General features: G+C 35.3%; 1 protein-coding gene across 1 annotated transcript; it reads left to right on the forward strand.

Moving 5' to 3' along the window:
- The first annotated feature begins 1,844 nt into the window (after positions 1 to 1,844).
- On the forward strand, positions 1,845 to 25,091 carry Hao (Hydroxyacid oxidase). The gene is made up of 9 exons (XM_085951221.1): positions 1,845 to 2,119; positions 3,524 to 3,675; positions 6,491 to 6,611; positions 9,780 to 9,914; positions 12,985 to 13,113; positions 16,133 to 16,265; positions 17,182 to 17,301; positions 19,130 to 19,241; positions 24,936 to 25,091. The coding sequence occupies exons 1-9, from the start codon at positions 1,986 to 1,988 to the stop codon at positions 25,001 to 25,003; spliced, it is 1,104 nt and encodes a 367-aa protein (XP_085807347.1). The 5' UTR covers positions 1,845 to 1,985; the 3' UTR covers positions 25,004 to 25,091.
- Positions 25,092 to 26,568: the final 1,477 nt, after the last annotated feature.

The raw sequence follows: 26,568 nt of genomic DNA on the forward strand, positions 1-26,568 counted from the left end.
ATGCAACCTTGCACCGAAGTGTGAATGCATGATGTTAATTTATATGGCAACTATCAGAGTGACTTTAATTTGAAGAGTCGAAAAGGGAGTCGAGAGTGTCCCGCTCCCCGTACGCTCTGGCGAATTTAGTAAAAGCCGCAAAATTGGCCTCGGTTGCCACCATGTCCGCGTGTCCTATTGAACCCGAATGGGGTCGGACCCGGGCAAACAACTCCGCTCGTTCGGGGCCCATAAGTGGACAGTCCCACAGGACGTTCTCTGCGTCCTGCTGGTCGTGTCCACATGAGCAACCCGACCCATGTCTTGCCAAACCAAACTCCTGCAGTTTGGCCGCAAAGTTTCCATGGCCAGTCATGAATTGACTGGTCCAGTGGGTCGGCATCAGTCTCTTCGTCATGTGTCTCATCGAGACATCTGGGAAGTATAGAAAAGTCTGGCGGCCCTTAGGGGAGGCCACCCATCTCGCCTGTCATGCCGCGTATGCGGTCTTGTAGACCAGCTCAGATACAGTCTTTCTGTAGCTCACGCCCTCCACTCTCGATGACGGTGTAAGAGGGACACGGCGAGAGTTGTATTGATCCTCCTCACAAGGAGAGTGATCGATCCTCTAATTTGAACGTGCAAGTCGAGGGGAAAGACCCCCGCAAGGACCGCCAGGGCATCCGTAGATGTGGTCCTATAGGCCTTATTAAGGCCAATCAGAGCAGCCCTCTGTCCGCTAAGCAGAGCCCTCTTCACAGGTTGTCAGCGAGGCTTTGGTGTGCCACACGCTGGAGGCATAGCCAGCGATGTCCATGAATATAGCCTCGTAGGCGATTCTCAGGGCCCGAGGCTTTAGGCCCCAATGCCAATCGCCAGGCGAGCAACCTTCTGATAGGCTGAGTTGGCCTTAGCCACAATTACTTTAGCATGCTTCAAAAAGGTCTGCTTCTTGTCCAGAACGACCCCCAAGCAGGTCACCTCTCGAGAAAACCTTATAGCAGAGTCGCCGAAGCTCACTGCGGGTGATTGCTTATTGAATAAACAGGACGGTGACAAAACAGAACATGAAAAAAACAGAACAGCGATAATATTACTATGACTTTTGAGAAAAATATAATATTTATTATTGAAATCGCTGTATCTCTATATTATGTTGTATATATAGTTAATAACAAACTTAAAAAAACATCAAATTATATAATTTATGCATCGCTGGAAAGCCTCAATTAAACGGGAATCTAATAACGGGATAATAATAATAATATGTTCAAAATGCTAAGTACAACGAAATAATGAGTTTAATAATTCTGTGGAGTTTTGTTTGAATTGAGGTTTTTATGCCGAATGGCCAACATGCAGTGATTATATTATATTATATTAAATATTAATTATATATATTTAGTTTATAAATAGTATTTAATTAATAAATAGATACGACAAAAATGAATGTTTTATTTTTCCCATGGCTGTTCTATTTTGACACTGTTCTGTTTCTTTATGTTCTGTTTATCATGATACATAATGTAATTTATTGAAAATAAACCTTATGTTATTAAAACTAAGGGTACAAGTCGGTTATCCTGGATACAGCGGCAAAAACATTTTGAAAATAGCCGATATACTGGATTATTTGTTAGGATAACTTAATCTAACCTAACTTAACCTAACCTAAACTAACAAATAATCCAGTATATAGGCTATTTTCAATATGTGTTTGCCGCTGTATACATGATAAACGTATAGAACCAAAATAAGTCTTATTTACATTAAAACTCAATTAAAGTTTGTATAGATTTTATTGAGACAACCATTAGTTTGAGAATTAATTAAAATATATGTCTACATATTATAAACAAGATAATATTATCATTAAGTTACGTAATGAACGAACAGCTTCAAATCAGTTAGGTTTAAGACGCCGGATAGAACAGTAATGTGGTGATTTTACTTCACACATCAATTTTATTATTACTTAAGTTTTTAGGTAATATTTTTTGTTAAAAATGGATCAATTAGTGTGTATTAGTGATTTTGAAAAGGCTGCATTGATGAAATTGCCAAAGTCCATTGGTGACTACTACAAAAGTGGAGCGACAACTGAACAAACTCTGCAAGAAAACAAATTGGCATTCTCTAGGTGATTTATTTATTTCATAATAACAGGTTTTGAGCAGGACGTGTTTTGAGTATAAAATATGGCGAAAGATCTTTGGTTCTATCTGCAAGGATTGCGGTTACATGAAAATTGTACGTAACACATTAAATTTTATCATGGCACAATTCACCGCGAGCTTTCTTATCGGAAAGACATGACCGTATACTATACGGTCTCCAATTTTATTGGGTTCAATATGAACATTAATTCAATTTTCATATCTGATTAGGTCAAAATTCATGAAATCAAGAATGAAAACCTAACAAATAATCCAGTAAGTATATTGGTTATTTTCAAAATTTGTTTGCTGCTGACGTCCTGTAAAGTGTAAACTGACAGTGTTTTATTTAGACATGAATTTTATGTCAGTACTATACGACCCAAAGAGGTTGTACAGTCTTTAATATACGACTATATAGTTCCGATACAAAATTTCACGGTTAAGTGTGATACGGCAAACTGCATACGTACAAGTTTCCGGACACGAACTCCTCTGAACTTCTCTGCATTATTGTATTTCGATGTCACGCGTGTAGCATATGCTGACTGTAGATGCGACTATTGTGCGATAGTTTAAGTGATTTGCTAGTTATTACAACGTTGAAAATAATAATGATGACAATTCCCGAAGTCATTGACCATTACACAATATGTAGCTTAATGTACTGTTGCAAAAAACTGTGTGACATTTTGGAATTATACAGCACCCCATGTCGAATGAAATTTGTTGCTTGCGACACCAGCTGTTTTTTTCAAACTAAAAATGTCGCATTTGATCAGTGTGCGGCGTTGCATTATGCCGTGTCCACACCGTAAAAAGGATTTCAAGTTATACACATTTATATTTTTTATAAAAATCGATGTTTTTTAAAAGAGATATAAAAAATATTAAAACTATGAATTAGTCAAAAATCTCTTAGGTGATGCTTAGAAAACTTAATAAACTAAATTTTAATAATAAATATGACCATAAAATATATGTAATAATAGGGTGCGGTCCGATTCAACAAATTCACATTTTATTACATTTTTTACAATTGACTTTGACTTAAAATAAAAATAATTATCTTTTTTATGTTTTCAGATACATATTTATTCATTAATACAGTTGAAATTGTAAATTATCAAAAAAATGTCTCAAATTGCAAGCTTCGTATTTTTCTGCTAGGTGCCTCTTTAAAAAAACTCAGTGAAGACTTCGCCTTAAAGGATGTGATTTATGGTTTATATATAATTTTTTTATCGTGGTAGTCAAAGTCAGTCAGTGAGTCGGGCCTTCTCGTTCTTGAACCCATCGCAATTCAAACGTTAAAATGTCACTCTCACGACTTACCTATTTGATATCACAGCTATACTGATTTGAAGGCAATGATGATTTATTCGAAGGTTGCGTCTCCGGCCACGTTGCATGCGGGATGTGTCAAAGGTGGACATATCCACGACGGTCCTCGGCAGTAAGGTGAAAGTTCCTTTCGGCATCGCTCCAACAGCCATGCAGAAGATGGCCCACCCCGAAGGAGAGGTGGCTACCGCCAGAGGTAGAGTATTATGTTAAATTAGCATTATAGTTTCTTAGAGCTAGTCCCGAAGACACGTGTCTCGCTGCGATATACCCCTAGTGCATGTGGACAATTCATTGAGATCACCTGTTGTAACTCGACCGCACGCGAGAGGTGACACGTGGCGATTACATGTGGACAGCTCAATGAGCTCACATATACCTGGAATGCGCGCGAGTTTTTACGTGCCAGTCAATCAGCGCCATCTGGACAAGTGCATGTGTATAATGCGATATTCTGACCTCCCAAGTTTCAGAGTGTGTAATTAATAACAAACCTAACTTTTACACGTTGACACATGCATGGATTTACTGATGACAGTACGTATTATTACGGCCATAACAAAAAATGCACGTGTAAATTACCGTGCAAATTGCAAGATTGCATGCATGGACCAAAAAGGTTCAAAAGCTTGTGAATTTTCACGTGACAATTGAACTGTGCGATATCTGCGCCTGCGTAGGGGAACGATAGTGGTGAATCTGCCGGTAAAAAACGGACTACATCACGCAGATTCATTTTGAGTTAACCGGTTTTCAATAGTACCATTCAATATACCTGTCGTAAATAGTAGTACCATAGAATGATTACATAGCGTCTCGCTTACTTTTTAAGAATGAGATTGGCGCGACAGTCAGCACTTTACAACAGTTATTATCGCCAGTTTAAAAATAAATACACACTATTGATGCAAGTAGAGTAGGGTTTCGGGAATTTCCCAACGGGGATTCTCAAGAAATTTTCGAGATTTTCCATCTCGAATCTCGAGAGTTCAAAACTTGTTTGATTCATGCACGCAATCTTGCCAACTGCAGGAAAATACATGTTTACCCATACAGAAATGCGGTGACGTCCCCAGACAAAATTCCGCCCCTAGGCAGGGGCAACATGCCGCCCCATTTTTTTAAACAGTATTTTTTATCTTCCTTTCATGACTCCAATATCTAAGTCCACGGTTTCAGATACATTTAAAAATACACCTTTTAAAACTCGCGAGTGACCGGCAAAAATAATTGGATAAATTAATTAGGTAAGTATATATCTACCTATAATTCGCCCAAGAACCGACATTAAAATTACAGTCCTTTTAAACCTTTTATGTTAATTAATACATTTTGTTTCCAATCAGTGAGCTGGTGGAAAGATATTTCCGTTATTACTAAGTTTAGTTACATATTTCTATAGATATATACCAAATGATTCTCCTCGATTTGCCGCCCTTCGAGTAAGTGCCGCCCCCAAGCGACGCTCAATCTGCCTACCCCCACGGGGCGTCACTGCAGAACTGTACTCATTTTGAAGTTAACCGATTTTCACTACCTGTCAAATAGCACCATAAAATGACAACATGGCGTCTCGCTTACTCTTGAAGAATGAGGTTGGAGAGACAGTCAGCTCTTTTACGTGTAAACAGTCATTGTCACGATAGTTTAAAATACGCACTATTGCTGCCAGTAAATCCATTCAAGTGTACATGTGCTATTGTTGTTTCCCGATCATCTTTTCGACATCTAGTCTAAACACATCCCCGAAGGTCAATTACCTTCAAGACGATGGTCTTTAAAAGTAACAGTTGTGCATACTATTCAGAGGACGCCCATATATATATATATATATATAGTCTTTGGTAAGGATACGGAGGAAGAGAACACCATCATACCACCTGAGTAGGGAATCCAATCCCGAGCCAAAATTCTGATCCCGGGATTTCGGGATCACAATTTGACAATCCCGGGATTGGCATTTTTTTCCATAGTTAATATAATTTTTTTATATTTACAAATAACATTGATAAAATCGGTCAAAAATAAATCTAGTATAATTTATACTATTTAAGAAATTTTTATTGTTAATATTATGTACGTTCAATCTTGAAAATACATAAGTTTAATGGAGTAAACAATATTGTAATATAAATAACAATGTGAATTTAATACGAGATTGCTGTTTCTGATAGTAAAGACTTAAGGGCGGACGTGCTCAGCGTGGGTCAAAATGGAGCCTTTATTCTATTTTCAATGCATGGTCCTGGACATTCCTTAAACGTTGTAGATAATCTATTTATGTAATTTTGAAGTCTTATTATCCTTTATATTTATTTTAAACATTTGATGACTGCATAAAGTATTTTTATTACATAAAATAGTATTCTTTTAAACCTCCCGCTTTAATGTTTTAGAATATTGTCATATTTCAGTACGTCTATGTGAAGTGGTGTTAAGATTTTTTACATTTATTAATTTTTAAAAGCATTTATAAAACCATCAGTATAATTTATGTCGACATTATTATAGTGAAATATTTACGATAAAAAATTATATTGATAATCTCTGTGATCCCAAATTTGACAAGAATTAGGCATTTTATTATTCAAAAAATGGGCTAGATTAACACATTTGAAGATAATTCTAAAGATTCTGATTATAAGCTATGTCTTTGTCCATTCAAATATGATAAACATTCTACGAATAATGATTGCTTTATAATAATTATTGACCTAAGAATAAGGTAGTGTTTTTTTGAAATACGCCATTTCTTTTGGCATTCCCCAGTGGTTAAGCTACAACATACGGCCGTAGCCATAAATTGACAAACTAAAACTAAAATAGGGAGTAAGATCATGATAACGCGCGTGTTTGAACATGTACCGTTTAAAAAAAAGATTTTTTTTTTCGGTTAACTACACGTTCAATCACGCGCGTTAACATGTTAACGTTAACGGTAAAGTTTAAATGTAACTATACCAAGAAACATTTTTATATGTGACTTTATCTTGATATTACAATTATTTTAGCTGCTGGAAGGTTTGGGACTATATTTATGCTTAGCACCATGTCTAATTGCACCGTTGAAGAAGTGGCGAAGGCTGCTCCGGACACGACAAAATGGATGCAACTTTACATCTACAAGGAAAGGTGAGCCTTATAATAATAAAATTATCTACTTTATAATCCGCGAACCGGAACGCAATTTTTAAATCTTTCACGAAATGGAGCTGCTCTTCGGTCCATTTCAAGCCCCGACAGTAGCGAAGGGTGGAGGTAGACTATTAAATCCGCCATAAATAGTGCACATTAAGCTTTGTTAGTCATACGTATTTGTTTTTATTGAAATAAGACTACAGTTTACAGCTGGCATTGGTTAGTTTTTACAAATCAATTAAACCCTGGCTAAACCAAACCATAATAGTTTTGGCATATTTTGGGCAATACGACAGAATTGTGCACACTTTTTCACTCATACTTATTTATTTTCGTTGGGTTAAGAATACATATTACATACGTTATTGGTTCAATTCATTAAGCCCTACCTAAAACAAACTATAATAAATAAAACATATTATTCTATCTATAAAATAGCATAATTTTACATATTTTATAGATAGACGAGTATTTTTTGAATATTATCTATTATGGCTTGCTTTCGCAGGGTTTAATTATTGAATTTTAAAATCTAACCAACACCATCTGTAAATTGTAGTCTTATTTCAATGAAAACAAATAGGTATGACAGACAAAATTTATTGTGCACTATTTATGGCGGATCTTAACAATCTACCTCCACCCCATGTCACTGTGTTATTATAATATGCCCTTCACCATTCTAAAATAAATTCTAGAGGAAATTATAATTATTATATTTTTGGCAGGTCTGTGTAAACTACGGCCAGCCGAGTATTTCTGTGGGGCTTCCGAGCTTTAATCGTATTTCTGAAAAAAAGTCTACTTTTTTTTACATTTTAACGCGTTTTTAAAACTAAAATTTTAAAATGCATGAATTGCACCGTCGAAAAGATATCTGCAAATTTTACAACACTCTTAATTTGGACAAATTCGAACAATTGCTCGAAAAATTTTGGTTAGTTTTGGATCAACCTACATAATATTCGACCATGTTTAGGAAAATGGTCGTAACCCTCACCGAAGAAATTTAACAGGAGGGGCAAAAAAAACGTTTTTTTGAATGATTTTAGTTTCATATTTTAAAAAAAATAGGCAGATCATACAATGGGTGCATGATGATTGATGATTTGGTGAAATATATTTTAGATAGAATAATAATTAAAGAAGTTATTACAGAAAAATCATTAAAATTGAGGATAAATGCTTTTTTCCTTAAATTAAAACTTAATTAATCTCAATTAATTTAAATAATAATTCGGCAATTGCAGCTTACTTCCTTTTTATATAACGTGTATTTAATTGTATGCATTGTTAATATTTAATAAAAGCACTTTACGTCCTTTTTCTTAAACACAGTCGAATTGTGAACAAACATTTTCAATTATGAATATCAATAAAAATGTTTTACGATCAAGCATCTCCGATGAACCTTATCTGTGTTTTCTAAAAAGGGCGAATTAACCAAAATTCTATTTTACAGGAGGAGGGTTTTTAACTTTTGACGTTTATTTATTAATTAACTGTGGATGTTTATAAATGTCTAACAATTTTATAATAAAGCTTAGAAAGAATACTGTGTATATAATATAATATTTTAAAAGGCCTAATATGTCACATTCGCTTTTTATTCGTTATGGCTTAATTACATTGGCAGACGCGCAGACCCAACCCGATCCAACGATCCACGTCAACCGTCGTCGCCAACGTTTTTACACTATTTGTAATTACACGCGAATCGCGTTGTCCTTGCTTTTGATTGATAAATATAGGTTGACCGAAAACTAGATATTTCTTAGATTGGTGGCTACACTGAACGCATTCCCGCGCAATTTTACGTCAAAAAAACTGAGCTGTCAGCTGTCAAACCTAGCAAGCATCTGTTAAAATTTACGTGGCCGTTTGACATTTATAGAAAGTTTGTATACTTATTGTTATTTTACGTCATGAATAACTGGGCGAGCTTGAATCTCCAAACCAATTGAGTAATTCGAATATCAAAATCGAATAATCCAAAGACTAATTTATTGTAGCGAGTATGGCTATATTTCAACTGGTTCAGGCGGTCAGGACTCGCCGTAAACGAAAACACTGGGTCAAAAGTTGGCTAACTGAAGAACAGCGTGATCGCCATTGAATAAAACGGGTTTTTTACGTTCCACACTATATCTTTGGCGTGTATTAATTCGACTAGGACTGTGTCCTCGGTGATAATCCATATTATATTTTTTGAGTTTTCGCCATCTTGTAGTTGTTCAGTTGAAATCGACCAGTAGAATGAAATGAACGACCGTTTGCATGACTCGCGAGCAGGCGCATATTCGGCTATTTTCGTACGCTTTCGGCAATCTTCGCTTGATAATGAATGGATCGAACGACGGAATAATAGAAAATTTTCCACTTTCGTCCCGATCGCTCACGATCCTTGAAAACCACAGAGAATATAGTTTGACAGTCGTGGCAGACGATCGGGCCAGACGCAATCTGCCAATGGAATTTGGGCTTCACACGGTTATCGTTTTTAAGTACTGTGGAGATACAAATTCGCCGTTTTTACACAAAAAAGCTACATATTGGTACATATTGGTTTTTCATTAAAATCTCGATTTCGCCAAAATGGTTGATTTGCCCTTTTTACAAAACACCGACGATATACAAGCAGTTGTAAGGATCTCAACTACATAATTATTAATATCTGAAATTAATTATGAAAAGTATCTTGCCATATCGTCGCTATAGATTGGTTTGTCGAATATCCGTTTTTGTCGAAATCGACCTTTTAATGCAGAATGATTTTTGTATCTAAATGGACCAGAACCATCCTTCTATTTGAATTACATTGTAATGAATACAGCATTCATATGCTGTAAAAATAACAATTTAAATACCTCCATGTACCTATTTAAATATAGGATAATTTGTTTCTTGTCTCCTGAACATTTGACATTTGGTCTATTCGAGAAACCAATCCTACAGCGACGATATGTAATGAAAATCGGCAAGAAAATAGCTCTGTATTCAACTAAATTACTTAAATTACTTCGATTACTGATATTAATATATTACTCCACTTACGTGAGAGTGTGTAGCCGTAGTAAACATGCAATTGAAAGTATGAAATTATTGTACGTTTGGTAGATAGCAGTAGTACAAGATTAATAAGAGTGCTATTATTCATTGCAGAGACTTATCCAGACAGCTAGTACAAAGAGCTGAAAAAGCAGGATTTAAAGCAATCGTTTTGACAGTCGACACTCCAACTTTTGGGCTTAGAAGAGATGATATACGTAACAAATTCACTCTACCTTCCCATTTAAGGTACAGTATTTTTTTTATTCAACCATTGTTGCGAACCTTACTATAATTGTGTCGCAAGATTTCAAAATCAGCCAAGTCAACCTTTTGGTATTTTTGACTTTTTTGTGAATTGCTGAAGAACTACTACTTTCTAACATTTCTGCATTATCGGAATGTGAAATATTCTGTACTCTAAATAATTTTCACCCCTGTGACTGTGTACTTGAGAAAACAAAAAGGTGTTTTTCTCCTATTCATCTATTATGGACTTGGCTGACTTTGAAATCTAGCGATACAATTATAGTATTTGTGCTATAATTTTGGTCCGCGTACTATGCACGATATAAAACAGGTATAGTACGCCCAAAATACTATAATTTTAAATATCGGAAAAAGTATGTAAAAAGTACTAAAATTTCGATATTCAGAGATATATCGAGAAACAAAAACCTATACATTTTCAACAGATTACAACGCGTACTATATTTTTTCCCCAAATACAATAATTTTTGGGGCTATGTACTATAATTCGACTTTAAAAAGATGGCAACACTGTATTCAACCAATAATTCAGAAGATTTAATATTAATTAACATATCATATATTTTGGAAACATACCTACATAATAAAGGTGTTTTTTAAGAGGTTTGTTTTTCGAATTATCAACACTTTTCCAGCGACAGCCAATTTGACAGCTGACAGCTGATTTGTGCTCAGTTTGGTTTGCCATTTCACCATGCCTTACACCAGAACAACGCTTGAAAATTGCGAACATCGTGGTTCAGTCCAGTTCATTTTCACCACAAAATTTTGTTCAGCGGTGAGGCTCATTTTTGGTTGAATGGCTACGTCAATAAGCAAAATTTCCGCATTTGGAGTGAAGAAAACCCGCAAGCCATTATTGAGACGCCGTTACATCCACAAAAGTCACTGTTTGGTGTGATTTATGAACTGGTGGAATGATTGGTCCATATTTCTTCATAAATGATGCCGACCAGAACGTTACAGTCAATGGAGCAGTAGCGAAGGGTAGAGGTAGGCTGTTAAGATCCGCCATAAATACGTAGTGCATATTAAACTCTGTTAGTCATACGTATTATTTGTTTTTATTGAACTAAGACTACAATTAATTACCGTGCCTAAACCACACTATAATAGGTAAAAAATATTATTCGATCTATAAAATATCCAAAGTTATGTATGATTTAATTTATTTATTAATTTTAGATATTTTAATGATGGACGAGTATTTTTTGACTATTATTAAATCTATTATGGCTTGGTTTCGCAAGGTTTAATTGAATTTTAAAAAATAACCATCACCATAATAATATTATATAAAATTGTATTACGATAAAGTTTAGTGTGCACAGCCTACCTCCACCCTTCGCCACTGCAATGGAGAGCTATAGATAAACGATTACTGGCCTTTTCGTTCCCCAATTGAATGGCATTAACGTGGAAGAGCTGTAGTTTCATCGAGACGGCACAACATGCCACACAATCAATTTATTGAATGAAACATTCGATGAGCGCATAATTTCGCGTTATGGACCTGTGAATTGGCCTTCAAGATCGTGTGATTTAACACCTTCGGATTAATCAATACTATGGCAATTACTACGATTTTTATGTGTTTTATTTCATTTTATACCCCTAAAAAACGTCTGCGAATAAATGCTACTGTGGCCTGTTAAGACATTTTAAGTCTCGCAAACTATCTCGCCGAACTAAAAGCACTCTTTACAAGACACTTGTAAAATCAGTGCTCACCTACGCATCGGAAACCTGGACATTAACTCTGCGAAGTAAACGAGCCCTGAACATCTTCGAAAGAAAAATTCTCCGCCATATATATGGACCGATCAGGGATGGCAACAATTGGAGGAGAAGATATAATGCTGAGTTCTACGGGGTGTACGAAGATTGCAGCGCAGTTCAATCAATTAAGATTGGGAGACTGCGATGGCTAGGTCATGTGCACCGTATGAATGACAATGAACAGGCAAAGAGAGTGATGTCCAGCAATCCAATAGGACGTAGAAGAAGAGGGAGGCGAAAGATTCGCTGGTTGGATGGAGCTGCCAGTGACTGCCATATTCTGGGGGTACCAAATTGGAAAGCGGCCACACTGGATAGGGACAGGTGGAAGGAGCTGTTGGAGGGGGCCAGGACCTACATCGGTTGTCGCGCCCCTGATGATGATACCCCTAAAAAAACATCTTATACCTATAAAAAAATTTATGATGCCATAAATAATGGGTTACATGTAATTGTACATAAAACATTTCATCGTGGCACAGTTCGCCGTGAGCTTTCTTATCTGAAAGAGATGACCGTACACTAAAGCTCCTATTTTATTAGATTCAATATGAACATTTATTCAATTTTCATTGGTGAATTTGGCAAAATTCATGAATTCAAGAATGAAAACTTAACCTAACAAATAATCCAATATATCAGCTATTTTCAAAATTTGTTTGCTGCTAGCTTCCTGTAAAGTGTAAACCGACAAGAACCGTATTTTATTTAGACATGAATTTTATGTCGGTACTATTACGATCCTCCTCTTTTGTTTTTGTTTGGTAAATACTGTTTAAATATATTCAGTTGAAAATGTCCCTCTGAGGCGGACGAAACCAGTCCAAATTTATTTATTAAAATGGAATAAGTACTACAAAAAAATTTGCGTTTTATTTAATCAAACAATGATACAATACAGTTCCACCATGAATAATTAACAATTAACAAAATAAAAGAAAATAAAGGTTAATATGTCTATGATTGCGTTACGGTGGTGTTGACACGTTGCTGGTCGAATCGTAACAGCGGTCGGCTCGTCTTAGGTAAGCGCGTTGAGCGGCGCGCGCAACTCAAACGTATAAACGTATAACCAAAAAAAGACTTTGTCTACGAACATTTTCACACAAGGTTATACGTTTGAGTTGCGCGCGCCGCTCAACGCTTCGCCGACTTCGCCCACGTAAGACGCCCAGTAACATCCGAACGCGGTTGACGGTTTAACCGCTATGAAAATGTTCATTTACAACTTGCAACAATACGCAACACAATTAAATATTTTATTTTTCAGGCTTGCCAACTTTGATGATTATGTAGCTGAGAAGGTTCGGACTTCCGGTAAAGGGTCTGCTCTCAACGATTTCATCAGTAAAATATTTGACAGCTCGCTGACATGGGAGGACATTAAATGGCTTAAGAGGTTTGTAGTTATAATACGTATTGTACATACATAATTTTGAAAACACTTCTGAGAAAATGTATTATAACCAATATAAAAAAATCGGTGTGTGTACGTACACGCGTTTAAAGTTATACTTCTTTGGCGTAACAAAACAAAAACAAAACTTGTGATAAACTAGATTCTTTGACTAGCTCTCAATTGTCCTGTTAAATTACACACTCAAGAAAAAGGACCGCTTATTGGAACGCCGTTGGCTTATTTCTATACACTACTTATTACTAAATTATATAATGGTTTCTCGTTGTTTTTATTTTTAAAGTACCAACTGCCAGTCTGACGTTTAATCGTTTGTTTACGTGAGGAATTGCAAATGGCCGACAATAATAAATTCGCTGCCTAGGCAACGGAACAATTCTATACTGTATAATCGTCACGATTGCAGTATCATACTGTGGCGTTCGGCTGATAACTGAACAATCGGTGGCTCGAATCCAATCGAGTGCGTTTTTATTCGTATGAAAAAATAAATTATGTGTTGCATGTCACACGCCAAAAATACACTCTGATCTTATTTCCCAAACGCGTCAAAAGAAATGTAACTTCAAAAATCTCTCGGGTATCGCGCTCGCCGCGCATAGACCACTATGGTAAACCTGCCATACTAGGGATTCCAATCCCGGGATCCCGAACTATTTTCGATACCTATGAATCCCAGGATTGGTAAACATAATCCCGAAACTTTCGGGATTGATTTTTTTTATTAATTTTTATGGAAAATAAAATAAAAACGAAAATATAACAGAAAAAATACCTTTAATAACGTATAAATACATTAGAAATAATCTTATTATATTATCTTTTCATAAATAAATAAAACTGTTTTAATTTCACATTATTATTTATATAACAATATTATTTACTCCATTAAACCTACGTATTTCCAAGATTGAACTTCTTTTCTTCTTTCGACCATGTCCGATCCTAATATGATCATATGTGCCTCTACAGAGTAGAGGTTTGTATTGATAGATATTGTTTTTTACGAGAAATGGATGTCAGCCACTTGGACTATAACGCCGTGGGTCCCAGGTTTGAATCCTGGGTCTGGCAAGTAATAGCAATAGATTGAACTTACATAATATTAACAATAAATGTCTTAAATAATATAAGTTATACAAGATTTATTTTTGACCGATTTTATCAATGTTATTTGTGTATATAAATTTTTTATATTAAGTATTGAAAAAAAAGCCAATCCCGGGATCATCAAATTGGAATCCCGAAATCCCGGATCAGGATTTTGGCTCGGGATTGGATTCCCTATGCCATACTAATTACGACAAATTTTAACTATTGGCTCTTATAATACTCTCTGACGTACTTTACAAATTGAGCTACGATTCGGTTTTTGTATTTTAAATCAAAGTAGGTGTTTCTTTGATTACTAACCGACGTCACGGATTACTCCAAGATATTTTAGCGTTGTAACTTACTTGAACTTGCTAATAATTTTTAATTAACTATTTTTTTTATTCAACGAATATTTCACAAGATTTAATTAACAATGTAATATTCTAAGTATTGAACATATACATAATTTTGAAAACACTCCTGAGAAAATGTATTGAACTAATTATTAGAACTAAGATCCCCTGTGTGATGCCTTTTATATTTTAATTTGTACTGTCACACATGAAAATATAAACCCAATAAATTAAATAAACTTCAAATTACTGAGTCATTCACGAATAATAGGCATTTAACCCAATGGAGACACGTTTTTCTTAACTCGTATTCTTATTATTTGTCCGGTGGTTCTTTGACCGGTACAAATCTTGCAATCGATTTTTAACTAACTTCCATTTGAAATTTTTAGAATATATCAGAACGCTATGCCAATGCATTTTTTTAAAAATACTTTTAGCCATCTTTAAGTAGAATTGAATTCATTTTCAGTTAATTCTGTTTTGTATGAAAAGTTATTTCGACACCATTATTGGTTGAGGTCCTAGCAACAAAATTATTTACCGCGTTACTATGGAAATCAATATGACGAGTAAAAACGTATAATGGCCCTCCATCTTCTAAATATATTGAAGATAATTATATTTATCTTCAGTTTTAGTATATATTTATTTTATCATGTACTTCTATCACAGATTTTTTACCTTTGTCATTTTGTATAAAAAGGGCTAAAAACACAAATAAGTAGGTACCTATATTTGACATGTTTTCTTGATTCCACTGATACACAAAATTAACTTAAAATATAAATAAATAATAGAAGAATTCAAAACCTACAATTTTTTAAAGAATTTATTTGAATTAAATAAATAATAAATGACTTATATCAATTTTAGTAATCAGCGTGCTTTTTTAAGTGATCCTCAAAAATTCATTCGGTCTCCAATGGGGTATTCTATTTTGGCTTTGACATCAAAAAATCACTTTTCACGATCGGGGCAGATAATCCATATTAGAATCTGGCAGATCTTTCCCTGGATAGTCTAGGTATCAGCCAATAATAATGAATACGTGTATTAATTAAGACGCTAAGTACCAAAAAAATAAAAACTGACATTTTTATAGAAAAAAGGTTCTACATACCAACGCCAATGACGTCAACTATGGTCTAAGTGCCTCAAGCAAGTCAAAAAAATACAGCAAAATATTTAAATCTGGCGACGTTATAAGTCCGTTGGCGTGTTTTATTTATAATGGTTTAAGTACCACTGCAGTGGTCAATGACATTCAATATAAAATGGCTGACGGCGGTGTGTTGACACTTGCGAGTTCTTAATTTCAAAAATTATGGAAGCTGCCGAGATTGCTTCACACTGTGAAAACACATTTTTAAAAAGGTCTGCTTCACGCAATTTTACTGCAATGACTTTTTGGTACTCAGAGCCTTAATTAATACACGTATTCATATTATTCATATTATATTGATTCCACACTCAGAGATTTATGGTTATTTTTTTTTGCGATTTTTAGCACATTTACCATTTAAAAATGCAAATAATCTTTCGTTTTGAAGCATCACAAAACTACCGATAATTGCGAAAGGGATTCTAAGGGGTGACGACGCTAAGATGGCCGCAGATGTGGGAGTAGCAGGAATTGTGGTCTCCAATCACGGTGCCAGGCAAGTTGACGGTACACCAGCAACTGTAAGTATACATTCTTCTTCTTTTGGTGCCGTCTTCTTTCGAATGTTGGTGACATCTTCTTATCCCAGTCGTAACAGATCATCGATTTATAGTGGCGAAGGGTGGAGATAGGCGTTAAGATCCGCCATAAATAGTGCATACTAAACTTTGTCAGTCATACGTATTTGTTTTCATTGAAGTAAGACTACAATTTACCGATGGTGATGGTTAGTTTTTTAATTTCAATTAAAAATATATCCAAATATACCCGTTGTGGAGTGATTTTAATGTTCGATGTCGACGCGCTTGCTTTTGGTAATTCTGCTTTGAAAAAATAATCAAGTTTTGTTTGAAATTTTGAAGTCTGCTGTTTTTTAACATCAATTTTCTAAAATTACGAAAATGCGTGTAGGTAATGTTGAATTTCTCTATCGACGAATAGTCAATAAATGTTATTAGATCGATCACTGATAACTTTGTTTTTGGGCGTGTTGCTTCTTCTTCCTCGCTATCTTCACTTCTATCATCATTTTCCAAGATCATAACTTCATCTGATATTTCACTTTCAGTAATGGTGTGATCTACGATCACCTTTATCTACTTCTAACCATTGTAATCTTATTTAATAAAATAATAAATGCATGCATTCATTTAGAGTAAACAAATTAAACTGCTATGCAGCTGTGTGCATTAGCGGACAGGGTTGCAAACGTCAGTGCTACGTGTAGTCAACGAGCAGGACGGCATTATGATTCGAATTCGAGTGTGAGAGATATGACGAGATTATCAAGCAGAACAATGGGTGACACTTGGATTTAAACATATTGTATAATACTAACAGGATATTTTTAACAATTTTTATATTTTACTGGATATTTTGTCCGTTATATCCGAAGTACGTTATATTGTGGTTATACTGTACCTACTTCATTTACAGATCGAAGTATTAACGGAGGTGATAGAAGCAGTAAAAGGAACCTCGGTTGAAGTTTATCTGGATGGCGGAGTATCACAAGGAACTGATGTACTAAAGGCACTCGCGTTAGGAGCGAAAATGGTAAACAATAATTGTATTTAATTGATTTATTCAAATACTATAATTGGGTAAGATTAAAGAGTGCCGAGGTAAAGGAAGAAAGAAAACCCTACACCATAATGACTTTACAATTGGTAAATTATTTGGAAAGGCGCAACACGCGTATGGCTATATGCAGGGGCGGCTCTACCTTAAGGGTTCGTAGGGACCATCCCCACATCGTTATGTCAAAAATACACGTTCGATATTTTATCACTGTCATAATATACATATGTACTTAATTATATGATTAAATTAACTATTTAATTTATTTTATCATACTGGGGAGCGAATCAAATGACCCCATGGTATTAATTAAGTTAATATTTTTAAGCACGCTTTTTAGATGTGATTAAGTGACGACTCAGATAATCATTTTATTTATTCAGAAAAATTACTCAATTCCTCATTATATTACATCATATAATTATTATTATACGTATCTATAATGTATAATGTGAGAAAGTAGGTAGGTATGTATATTTAATAATAAATGGCTAAACCCCACCACCTAGAAAGTCGTCGAGCCGCCACTGGCCATATGTCTTCTCCGGATGTCGTCTGATAGTGTGATGCTTCGTCAAACGGATTTTGTCTTCCTCGGAGATGACTGGATATGGGGTGCAAATTGTACGTCCCTAAACAAAGTGCAGACCTTAATCAAACTTAGAATGTCACCCCCACTAATTTTTAATTTCAGATTAACTGCAAATTCATTAGGTACCTAGTAACCCATTTTATTATTTATTTTCGGCCATATTAAACAGACAAATGCACTAAAAAACATTTAAATGGACACACACCATAGGTATATATTGAGAATTAGAGCATTTCCACGAAACCTACTCACAAATAGTACTGGTTTTAGGTGGCCGTTGAGAATATTTTACCTGTACGATAAACCACCACGATGGCCGCGTGGCTTAAGCGCCGGTCTATTGTTTTTCAAATTGTGTACGAGCCAGAGTATGGAGGACCTAATAAGTTGAGCAAGTGGCTGACATCCATTTCTCGTAAAAACAAAATCTGTCAATACAAACCTCCACTCTGTGGAGGCCCATATGATCCTATTAGTATCGAACATGGACGAAAGATAAAAGAATAAACCATCATTATAATTCGTATTACCATTATACCCCGTTTACACGTGGATGGATTTACTGGACAGTAAGTATTATCGCGACCATAACAAAAAAAATGCATGGGTAAAGATGTATTATCCTGCAGTTGCAAGCTTGAATGCATGAATCAAAAAAGTTTGGAAGCTTCTTAATTTTTATGCGACAGTAGGAAATTTTTAGATCTGCGCCTGCGCAGTAGACCGATAGTGGCGAACCTGCCGGTAAAAAACGAATTTTGAGGTTAACCGATTTTCACTTTAATATGTCAAATGGTATCATAAAATGACTATATCTATATATATAAGAATGAGATTGGAGAGGCAGTCAGCACTTTTACGTGTTACAGTTATTGTCACGATAATTTAAAATACGCACTATTGCTGCCAGTAAATCCATGCACGTGGGCAGGCGCTATTTAGGTAATAGTTGTGTTGTCTTGATTTCTAATGAAACGATCACATCGTCTGCTTTTTTCAAAAATTGTAATATTTGTAATCGTTCCCTCATTCGCTGTCCTTTGTAATGTGCCACCCTTATGCAACGTATGACCTGCCTAACTCAGGGTGTCAATGGGTGCAGAGGTGCCGGCTAGAGGAAAGAAGGAAAAGAAGATTTACTATGGAATATTTTAGAATGTTCGTTCTTTCCTCAGCTGAAGAATAATATTCTAATGTAAGATTATTTTGCAGGTATTTTGTGGACGGCCAGCTCTGTGGGGGTTGGTTAATGGTGGCCAGCAAGGTGTGGAGAAGATTCTTGAGATTCTGGAGTTTGAGCTTAAAAGTGCGATGGCTATCTCAGGTAGATAATTATAGTAGTTAAAACTAGTTATGACTTCAGTTGAGGCATGGTCTAAAAAGATCGTGGCTAGGCGATGAGTGGATTGTGCAAATGACGCGTGCCGAACGAAATATAATTTGTCATAAAAATCTAACATGTGTCCATTTAATGTTATGTTTATTGTTATATTACTAATAGTAATAGTGTATTCATTGACAAGCTTTCCTTTTTAAGTACATACGTAAAGTTTTTTAGTCATCTTTACACGATTTAAGAATATTTTCATCCGACGCCATGACAAAACAAATCGACGTGCGCATACCTCGACTATCGGTCTCCGATTGCCGACGAGTTAGAAATTTCGTCACACCTACTGTTGAAAATTATTTGCCGTTTCACTGAAGTACGCTCTTAATGACAGTCACGCTATAAAACTCAAAAAATACAAAACCTGCTGAGTGATGTCAAATATTACGTGACAACTTACGTGACAAACTTTAATGCATATTGTGATATATTATTATATGTAAATATTGAAAATATAATATTCTTTTACGCATGCTTAAAATGTATCTCGTATTTTTTCACCCTTGAGAATTATACTACTATGAATACCAGAAGGTAACATATTTCTCTAATTTTAACATAATATGAAAAGATCCTGACGATGCCGGAAGGCGAAATCCGGGACGCTAAACCAAAATCATTTTTTACAACGTTTTTCTTAGCTCGTATTCTTATTTGTCCGGTACAAATCTTGCAATCGATTTTTAACTAACTTCCCGACTAGCTAGACATTTGAAACTTTTAGAATATATCAGAACACGATGCCAATGCATTCTTTCATCGCCATCTTTAAGTAGAAATAAATTAATTTTCAGTTAATTATGTTGTGTATGAACAGTTATTTCGGAAGTAATCCGTAATCCAATCCACTATTATTGGAAGTGACGTCCCTACACAAAATTATTAATATATTATACGTGCGATACTATGGAAATCAAAATGACATTTTAATATTCTATATTTGTTTGTTTGTTTGTATGTTGCAAAATATCAAATAAATGATTTGTTGACGATTGCCTTGTTTGTCCTAAATTATTAATACATAGAATTGTCAAGTTTTTATGATTCAACAGAAAATTTAAAAACGTGGTATATAAAAAGTTCTTTTTATCTTGTAATTATTATGTTTTATCATGCGTCCAAAAAGTTTTCTTAATGATTTACGACCCAAAGAGCATTTTTTTTTAAATTTCTTGAAGATTTCACGGCCCGCTTCGGTCCTCTTCGAGCCCTGGTTAAATTTATAATTCTGTAATAACATCTTAATGCAATCGCAAAACATAATAATATGTCCTTTGTTTTGGCAAACTGAGTTATGTATATCTTCAGACTCGTCTCAGTGAGATCTACAAGATGTTAAAATATTATGGTAAGTCTAGTTCTTAGCCGGCTCTCACATCAAAACTCGTCCGTTTGCAACGTGTCGAATACGTCGATGTGACGTCGTCGTTATTCATAAAACACGCGTTGCCAAATGGAGCTCCGCAGATTGGTCGAATGCGACTTTTTAGTTTGAAAAAACATCTAATGTTGTAATCAACAAGTTGCATGCTTCTCGGGCTGCGAGTCGAAGGCGCCAGGACGCATTCGAACACGAATTGGTCATTCGTAAAACGGCTCATCGTTCACCGCATCCAAATATCTATACGTTTCGAAAGTTATGTGCGACTGTCGCAAGGTAGATGTGCGCGGCTTCATATGCAACACCGGATCGATGTTCTTGGAAGGTTTGATTTATGGCTATGCGGCAGACGGGTGAGTTTAGATGTGAGGGCCGGCTTATAGGTTGGGAGAAATAAGCTGTGTCAATATGTGATATGCTTACAGTGCATTTCTCTTCCTGGCACTTTGCATTAAAATATACTCATTAAATTCAGTCAGACCTCACTTTGAGCGTAGCAACCTAAGTCTTGGGCATCTTCTCCCAGGACACTCCCAATACAATCGTTTCAGATGCTCCACATCATCAATTGTAGGGTCGCGCGATACGCTTGATTAAGACCGAGTGTGGTGCGGGGCGGGTTTCGGTGGAGGGCGCTTAACTTCAATGTTTGAATTTTTTTCGAAGTTTAAAATTGCTCTCCTGAACAATTTAGAAAAAAACGGACTTATCGTGTTTTGACATCTTACTACAGAAATACTATTAATTGTTTATTAGGGGTATGTGATAAAAAAAAGTCGACCTTTTAGCAAGAGTGGAACATCTTTAATATTAATGAGATTTAAACTTATTTATAAGTAAAATGATTCCACTTTAAATTATCTTGAATATAATTAATTAAAACGCCATCTGGTCGAGCTACTTTGACAAACAGTGGATATTTATCTTTGTTTTATGAAGCAATAATTTATGTTATCTCTTTATGGCGTCAAAGGTAATTTTACAGTAAGTGTTGTATTATTTTGATTTATTTTGTCAACACACGGGTATTATACCGACTTACTCGTACATCTGCTCTACACCATAACAAGATAAGCTAAAATATGCAAAGTTTTTATGTTAACTACTGACGTATCTATCTATCACACTCAATTTTCCTATTCCTATTTTCCGTATATCCAGACACTTAAAGTTTTTCAATTAATTTGCATGGTTGTTAGTTTAACCCCAAGGCTCGAAACGGATCGGAGCGCCGTTCCGGTTAATGAAATCGGCAAAATTATCTCTCCGTCTCGTGGAAAAAATAATTTGACCGTTAGAGGTACAGACCTACAAACTTATCTGAAGAATGGATGGGGGAGCCACATTGAAGTTAAATTCCCTCCACCAAAACCCGCCCCGTACCACCCTCGGTCTTAATCGAGAGTATCACGGGACCCATCAATTGGTGATGTGAAGCATCTAAAAATTGGCCTGGGAGTGTCCTGGGAGAAGATGCCCAAGACTTAGGTTGCTACGCTCAAAGTGAGCTCTGACTGAGTTTACTGAGTTTACTCTAATGCAAAGTGCCAGGGAGAGAAAAAGCACATGGAATTTACTTTAAAGAAAAAGAAGCTACTATTTTAATATAACAAAGAACGAAGCTAATCATACAGGCAGCAAAATTTATGTGAAGAGATCTTCACGCCCGTAGTAAGACGCCGCAAATTTTTTGAATGCAAGATAGTTGGCCTTAGTAGCAACCAGGTCGGACAAGCCGATGGGTCCAACAGCTGGTTGGACCGACCTGAGCATTTCCTCCCGTTCGGAGCACATACTCAGACACTCCCATAGGATGTGATTGGCATCCTGTACCTCCCATCCGCATGGACATGTCGGATGGCTTACAAGTCCAAGCTCAAAGAGCCTGCCAGCGAAACCACCATGACCAGTCACAAATTGACTGGTGTAATGGTCTGGAGTCAAATACTTGGTTATCTCCATTCGCCACTGAATGTCTGGAAAAAAGCTGTATGTGTGCCGGCCCTTGGTGGATTCGTCCCACTTTCGCTGCCAGGTCTTAATGGCCGCATCTAGCGACATGAGTCTAATTTTGCGCTTCAGTAGTGCTAATCCCTCGCCGGCTCGTCGAGGGGGGGGGGACGAGATGAAAATCACCAACGTCGGCCTCCTCACCTTTGAGGAGCAACACTGAAGCGCCGCTGACCTGAATGTGCAGGTCAAGTGGGAGAATACCCAGTCGAAAACTACCCAATCAAGACTCAACTGGACAGCATCTGCCATTTGAATGACGTTTTCAATATGGCGTCCATGTGGTAGTTCGCAGTTCCGTTTTTGACCGTTCTTCAGATAAGTTTGTAGGACTGTAGATAGAACAAATATCAATAACCTAATATACTTTTTTTATAAAATATACATAAAATTAGATAACTATGTGAATATATTCGGGCCGCGCGGCTTAAGCGCTGGACTATCACGCCGTGGGTCTCAGGTTCAAATCCTGGGTCTGGCAAGTACACATATTGTTTTTCAATTTGTGTGTGAGTCAGGGTATGGACCTAATAGGTTGAGCAAGTGGCTGACATCCATTTCTCGTAAAAAACAAAAATGTGTTAATACAAACCTGTACTCTGTGGATGCCCATATGATCCTAGTCGAAAAAAAAATATATTCGGAAAATTATCGAGCGCTCCGGTTCGTAAAATTATCTATTTCGAGCGCTGTTTAACCATAGACTATAGATACATATAGACGCCACCCGTTGCATTGCTAAATGAAGCTACGTGCCGTGCGTTTGGTTTGTGGGCGGGCGAACGCATTCGCCTATAAATGTTCGAGACCATAGACCATTTCGCTAGTGCTCGCCCAAAGTCCTCGCACTAGACGCTAAGAATTAAAATATAATTTTCTGTTTTTTTTACGTTATATAGTATTTTTAAGCGGTCAAAATGCACCCAATTAGGTAAATATATCCATAATTAAAGTTATTTTAAAGAAACACTAGGTCACTGATATTAAAATAAATAATAATATACAAATAAATTGTCACGAACATGTATCAACTTACCTATGAAACGTAATACCATCTTCTTGCTTATCAGTACGGCTACCATATTTTAATACAACATGCAGAACCACCTGTCCTACTTAATTAACTCAAAATATTTACCACTGACTTTATGTTTAACACAAAAAATAGCAAATTTAGCAACACGAACAACACGCTACGTGAAGCGATTCAGCACTATTTGCCGGCGATATTTTTGGAAACCAACTTAAAAATATGTAGACCTTTTATCTTACTCTAGCGCGTGTCGCAGAGATTATAAGGGTGCCGAATACTTTCTCACTCGCACTCATGCATCGTTTTTGTTCAGGCCTTGTGTTTAACCCTTAATTTATTGCATGGTTTTATTCTTTGTATTTTTTGTCTGAATGTAATTTTATTTAAAAACTTGTAGTTCTCTGCAGTCGTTTTGATAGAATAGTTAAGTTATAGTTTTTATCCACATGTGTCACTATTCATTTATATTTATATTAAACGTTAAAATAAGTACGATAAATTGAATTAGTACACCAATCAATAAAACTTGTATCTTAAAAAAAAGAATGTGGCGAAAAACCTTTTTTCCCGTGTGAAATAAATTTGAAAAAATGATTGTAAATCATTGCAAGTTTTGTAAATTTTTATTGATGACAATATATTGCCATTGGGGGTGATCGGATACTCACGGAATCTCCATACAAGGTTCTTAAAACTTTTAAGTTTTAAGTTTTTTTTTAACTTAAAGGATGCGATTGAGCTGGAACCTTCACTATTACATTCCTCGTGGATGTTTTCCAAATAAAAATGTAAAAAAATGCATGCATGCCACCGATTTACTTTTTGAGATAATTGAGTTTGAAAAATGCATTAGTGCAATGTGATTATCACTATTAAGTAATATGTATAACGATCATTTCGTGTTTAATAAGCTGGAGGATTTGAGATGAAACCGAGTCACTTCAATTTGAACATAATTAAGTCTTCGTCTCAATTATTTTCATGTTTCGTTCTTACTGATTAGGTCATTCGAGTCACGGATAACAAAAATTATTCTCAACAGCCTCTGATTCACATGTTTCAAGTCAGTCGTACATGAACGACGCGTGTATACTTATAGAGGTCACTATGACACATATTTTTGTTTACGTTTCTTCATTTTAATTTTTCAAACAATATATTATAATATATACCTACTAAAACTTACGTTGGTGCCCTGTTCCAGGATGTTCACAGATATCAGACGTGACGCCAGACTTTGTGGCACACCATTCTGCCTACAGCAAGCTTTAAAATATTTTTAGTATTAGGTATATTTTGTTGATTTCTTTATGAATGTTTATAAAATTAATATAAAATATAATATTGTTGTTGGAAACTATGATGTGAGTTCTTTTATTTTTCTCCTATCTGACCTGTCTATTTTAATAAACCGATAAGATAATTCAATATTTTTGTGGTAAATAGTTTTTTGTGACTGAGGGTAGGTACTTGATAGAATTTGAATTTAGAATCTAATTGATTTGACGGCCCACATGCTCAGCGTACGTCAAAATGGAGCTTTTATGCTATTTTCAAAGCATGATCCTGGACATTCCTTAAACGTTGTAGATAATCTATTTACATAATTTTGAAGCCTTATTATCCTTTATATTTATTTTAAACATTTGATGACTGCATAAAGTATTTTTATTACATAAAATAGTATTCTTTTAAACCTCCCGCTCTAATGTTTTAGAATATTGTCATATTTCAGTACGTCTATGTGAAGTGGTTGTTAAGATTTTTTATATTTATTAATTTTTAAAAGCATTTATAAAACCATTAGTAAAATTTATGTCGACATTATTATAGTGAAATATTTATAATAAAAAAATATATTGATAATACCTGTGATCCCAAATTTTACAAGAATTAGCCATTTTATTATTCAAAAAATGGTCAAGATTTACACATTTAAAGATACTGATTGATTATAAGCTATGTCTTTCACCATTCAAATGTGATAAACATTCTACGAATAACGTTTACTTTATAATAATTATTGGCCAATAGAAATGGCGTATTTTAAAAAATACTACTCTATTTCATTTTTCAAATATTATTCTATTTCAGTAATTTTTGTGACCCGTTCTTCAGGTTCCTCGATTATAATTATAACAAATTAATTTCCATAACATTTTAAAATCCAATCCTTAGAAACACGGCGTACTAATTATTAATTAAATTTTTTTTTTCTTTAAATTATATAAAAATCATTCAAATTGCCCACAATTACTGTCAAACATTAAGATTCACGTACCCAGAGTCAATATTCGTCCACACATCTTTTCACTTCCATATATTCATACTTATAAAATCCAATGACATTATTAATGGACAACGCACTCAATACAGGTAGCTAGCAAGTAAATTCGCGCATACGACATTCGCACATGTATAGGTAGACGTCATGCAATTTCCATTATGCGATATCACGCATCGGGAATTTATAGCAATATCACCTTTATTGTAATGGCGTTAGAACAGTGTTTCTAGTGTCAATGTTCATTTGAGCGAATCAGTTCGAATCGAACCATTCGGCAGACCCGACAAAAAAGTGAGTGTCACTTTTTTCCCCAGATGATTTGTCCATATTAATGTCATTGATAAAGTCTATCTAGATTGTCCGGTGGCTCGACTCTGCAGAAGCATGAATCTTCACCATGATCGGTGATTGACTGGATCTGTTTTGTTCTCTTGCCTCTTTCAAATTAAGTTGCCCTAAAATTTACGACTAATTGTATCTGGACGACTGCTTTTTTGATTGTATTTTTTATTTCTTATATTGCTTTTTTTCTCTTCATATATTATATAAG

Source organism: Rhyacophila brunnea, unplaced genomic scaffold (genome assembly GCF_057557595.1).
Source record: "Rhyacophila brunnea isolate RB1 unplaced genomic scaffold, BYU_Rbru_1.0 scaffold_24, whole genome shotgun sequence".
In the NCBI taxonomy this organism is placed as follows: domain Eukaryota; kingdom Metazoa; phylum Arthropoda; class Insecta; order Trichoptera; family Rhyacophilidae; genus Rhyacophila; species Rhyacophila brunnea.

Excerpts from the sequence above, each read along its gene's own strand:
- Hao (XM_085951221.1), top strand. The coding sequence starts at position 1,986 with ATGGATCAATTAGTGTGTATTAGTGATTTTGAAAAGGCTGCATTGATG. Across the intron at positions 9,915-12,984 it reads ACTCTACCTTCCCATTTAAG|GCTTGCCAACTTTGATGATT; the intron begins GTACAGTATTTT and ends TTTATTTTTCAG. Across the intron at positions 16,266-17,181 it reads TTGACGGTACACCAGCAACT|ATCGAAGTATTAACGGAGGT; the intron begins GTAAGTATACAT and ends CTTCATTTACAG.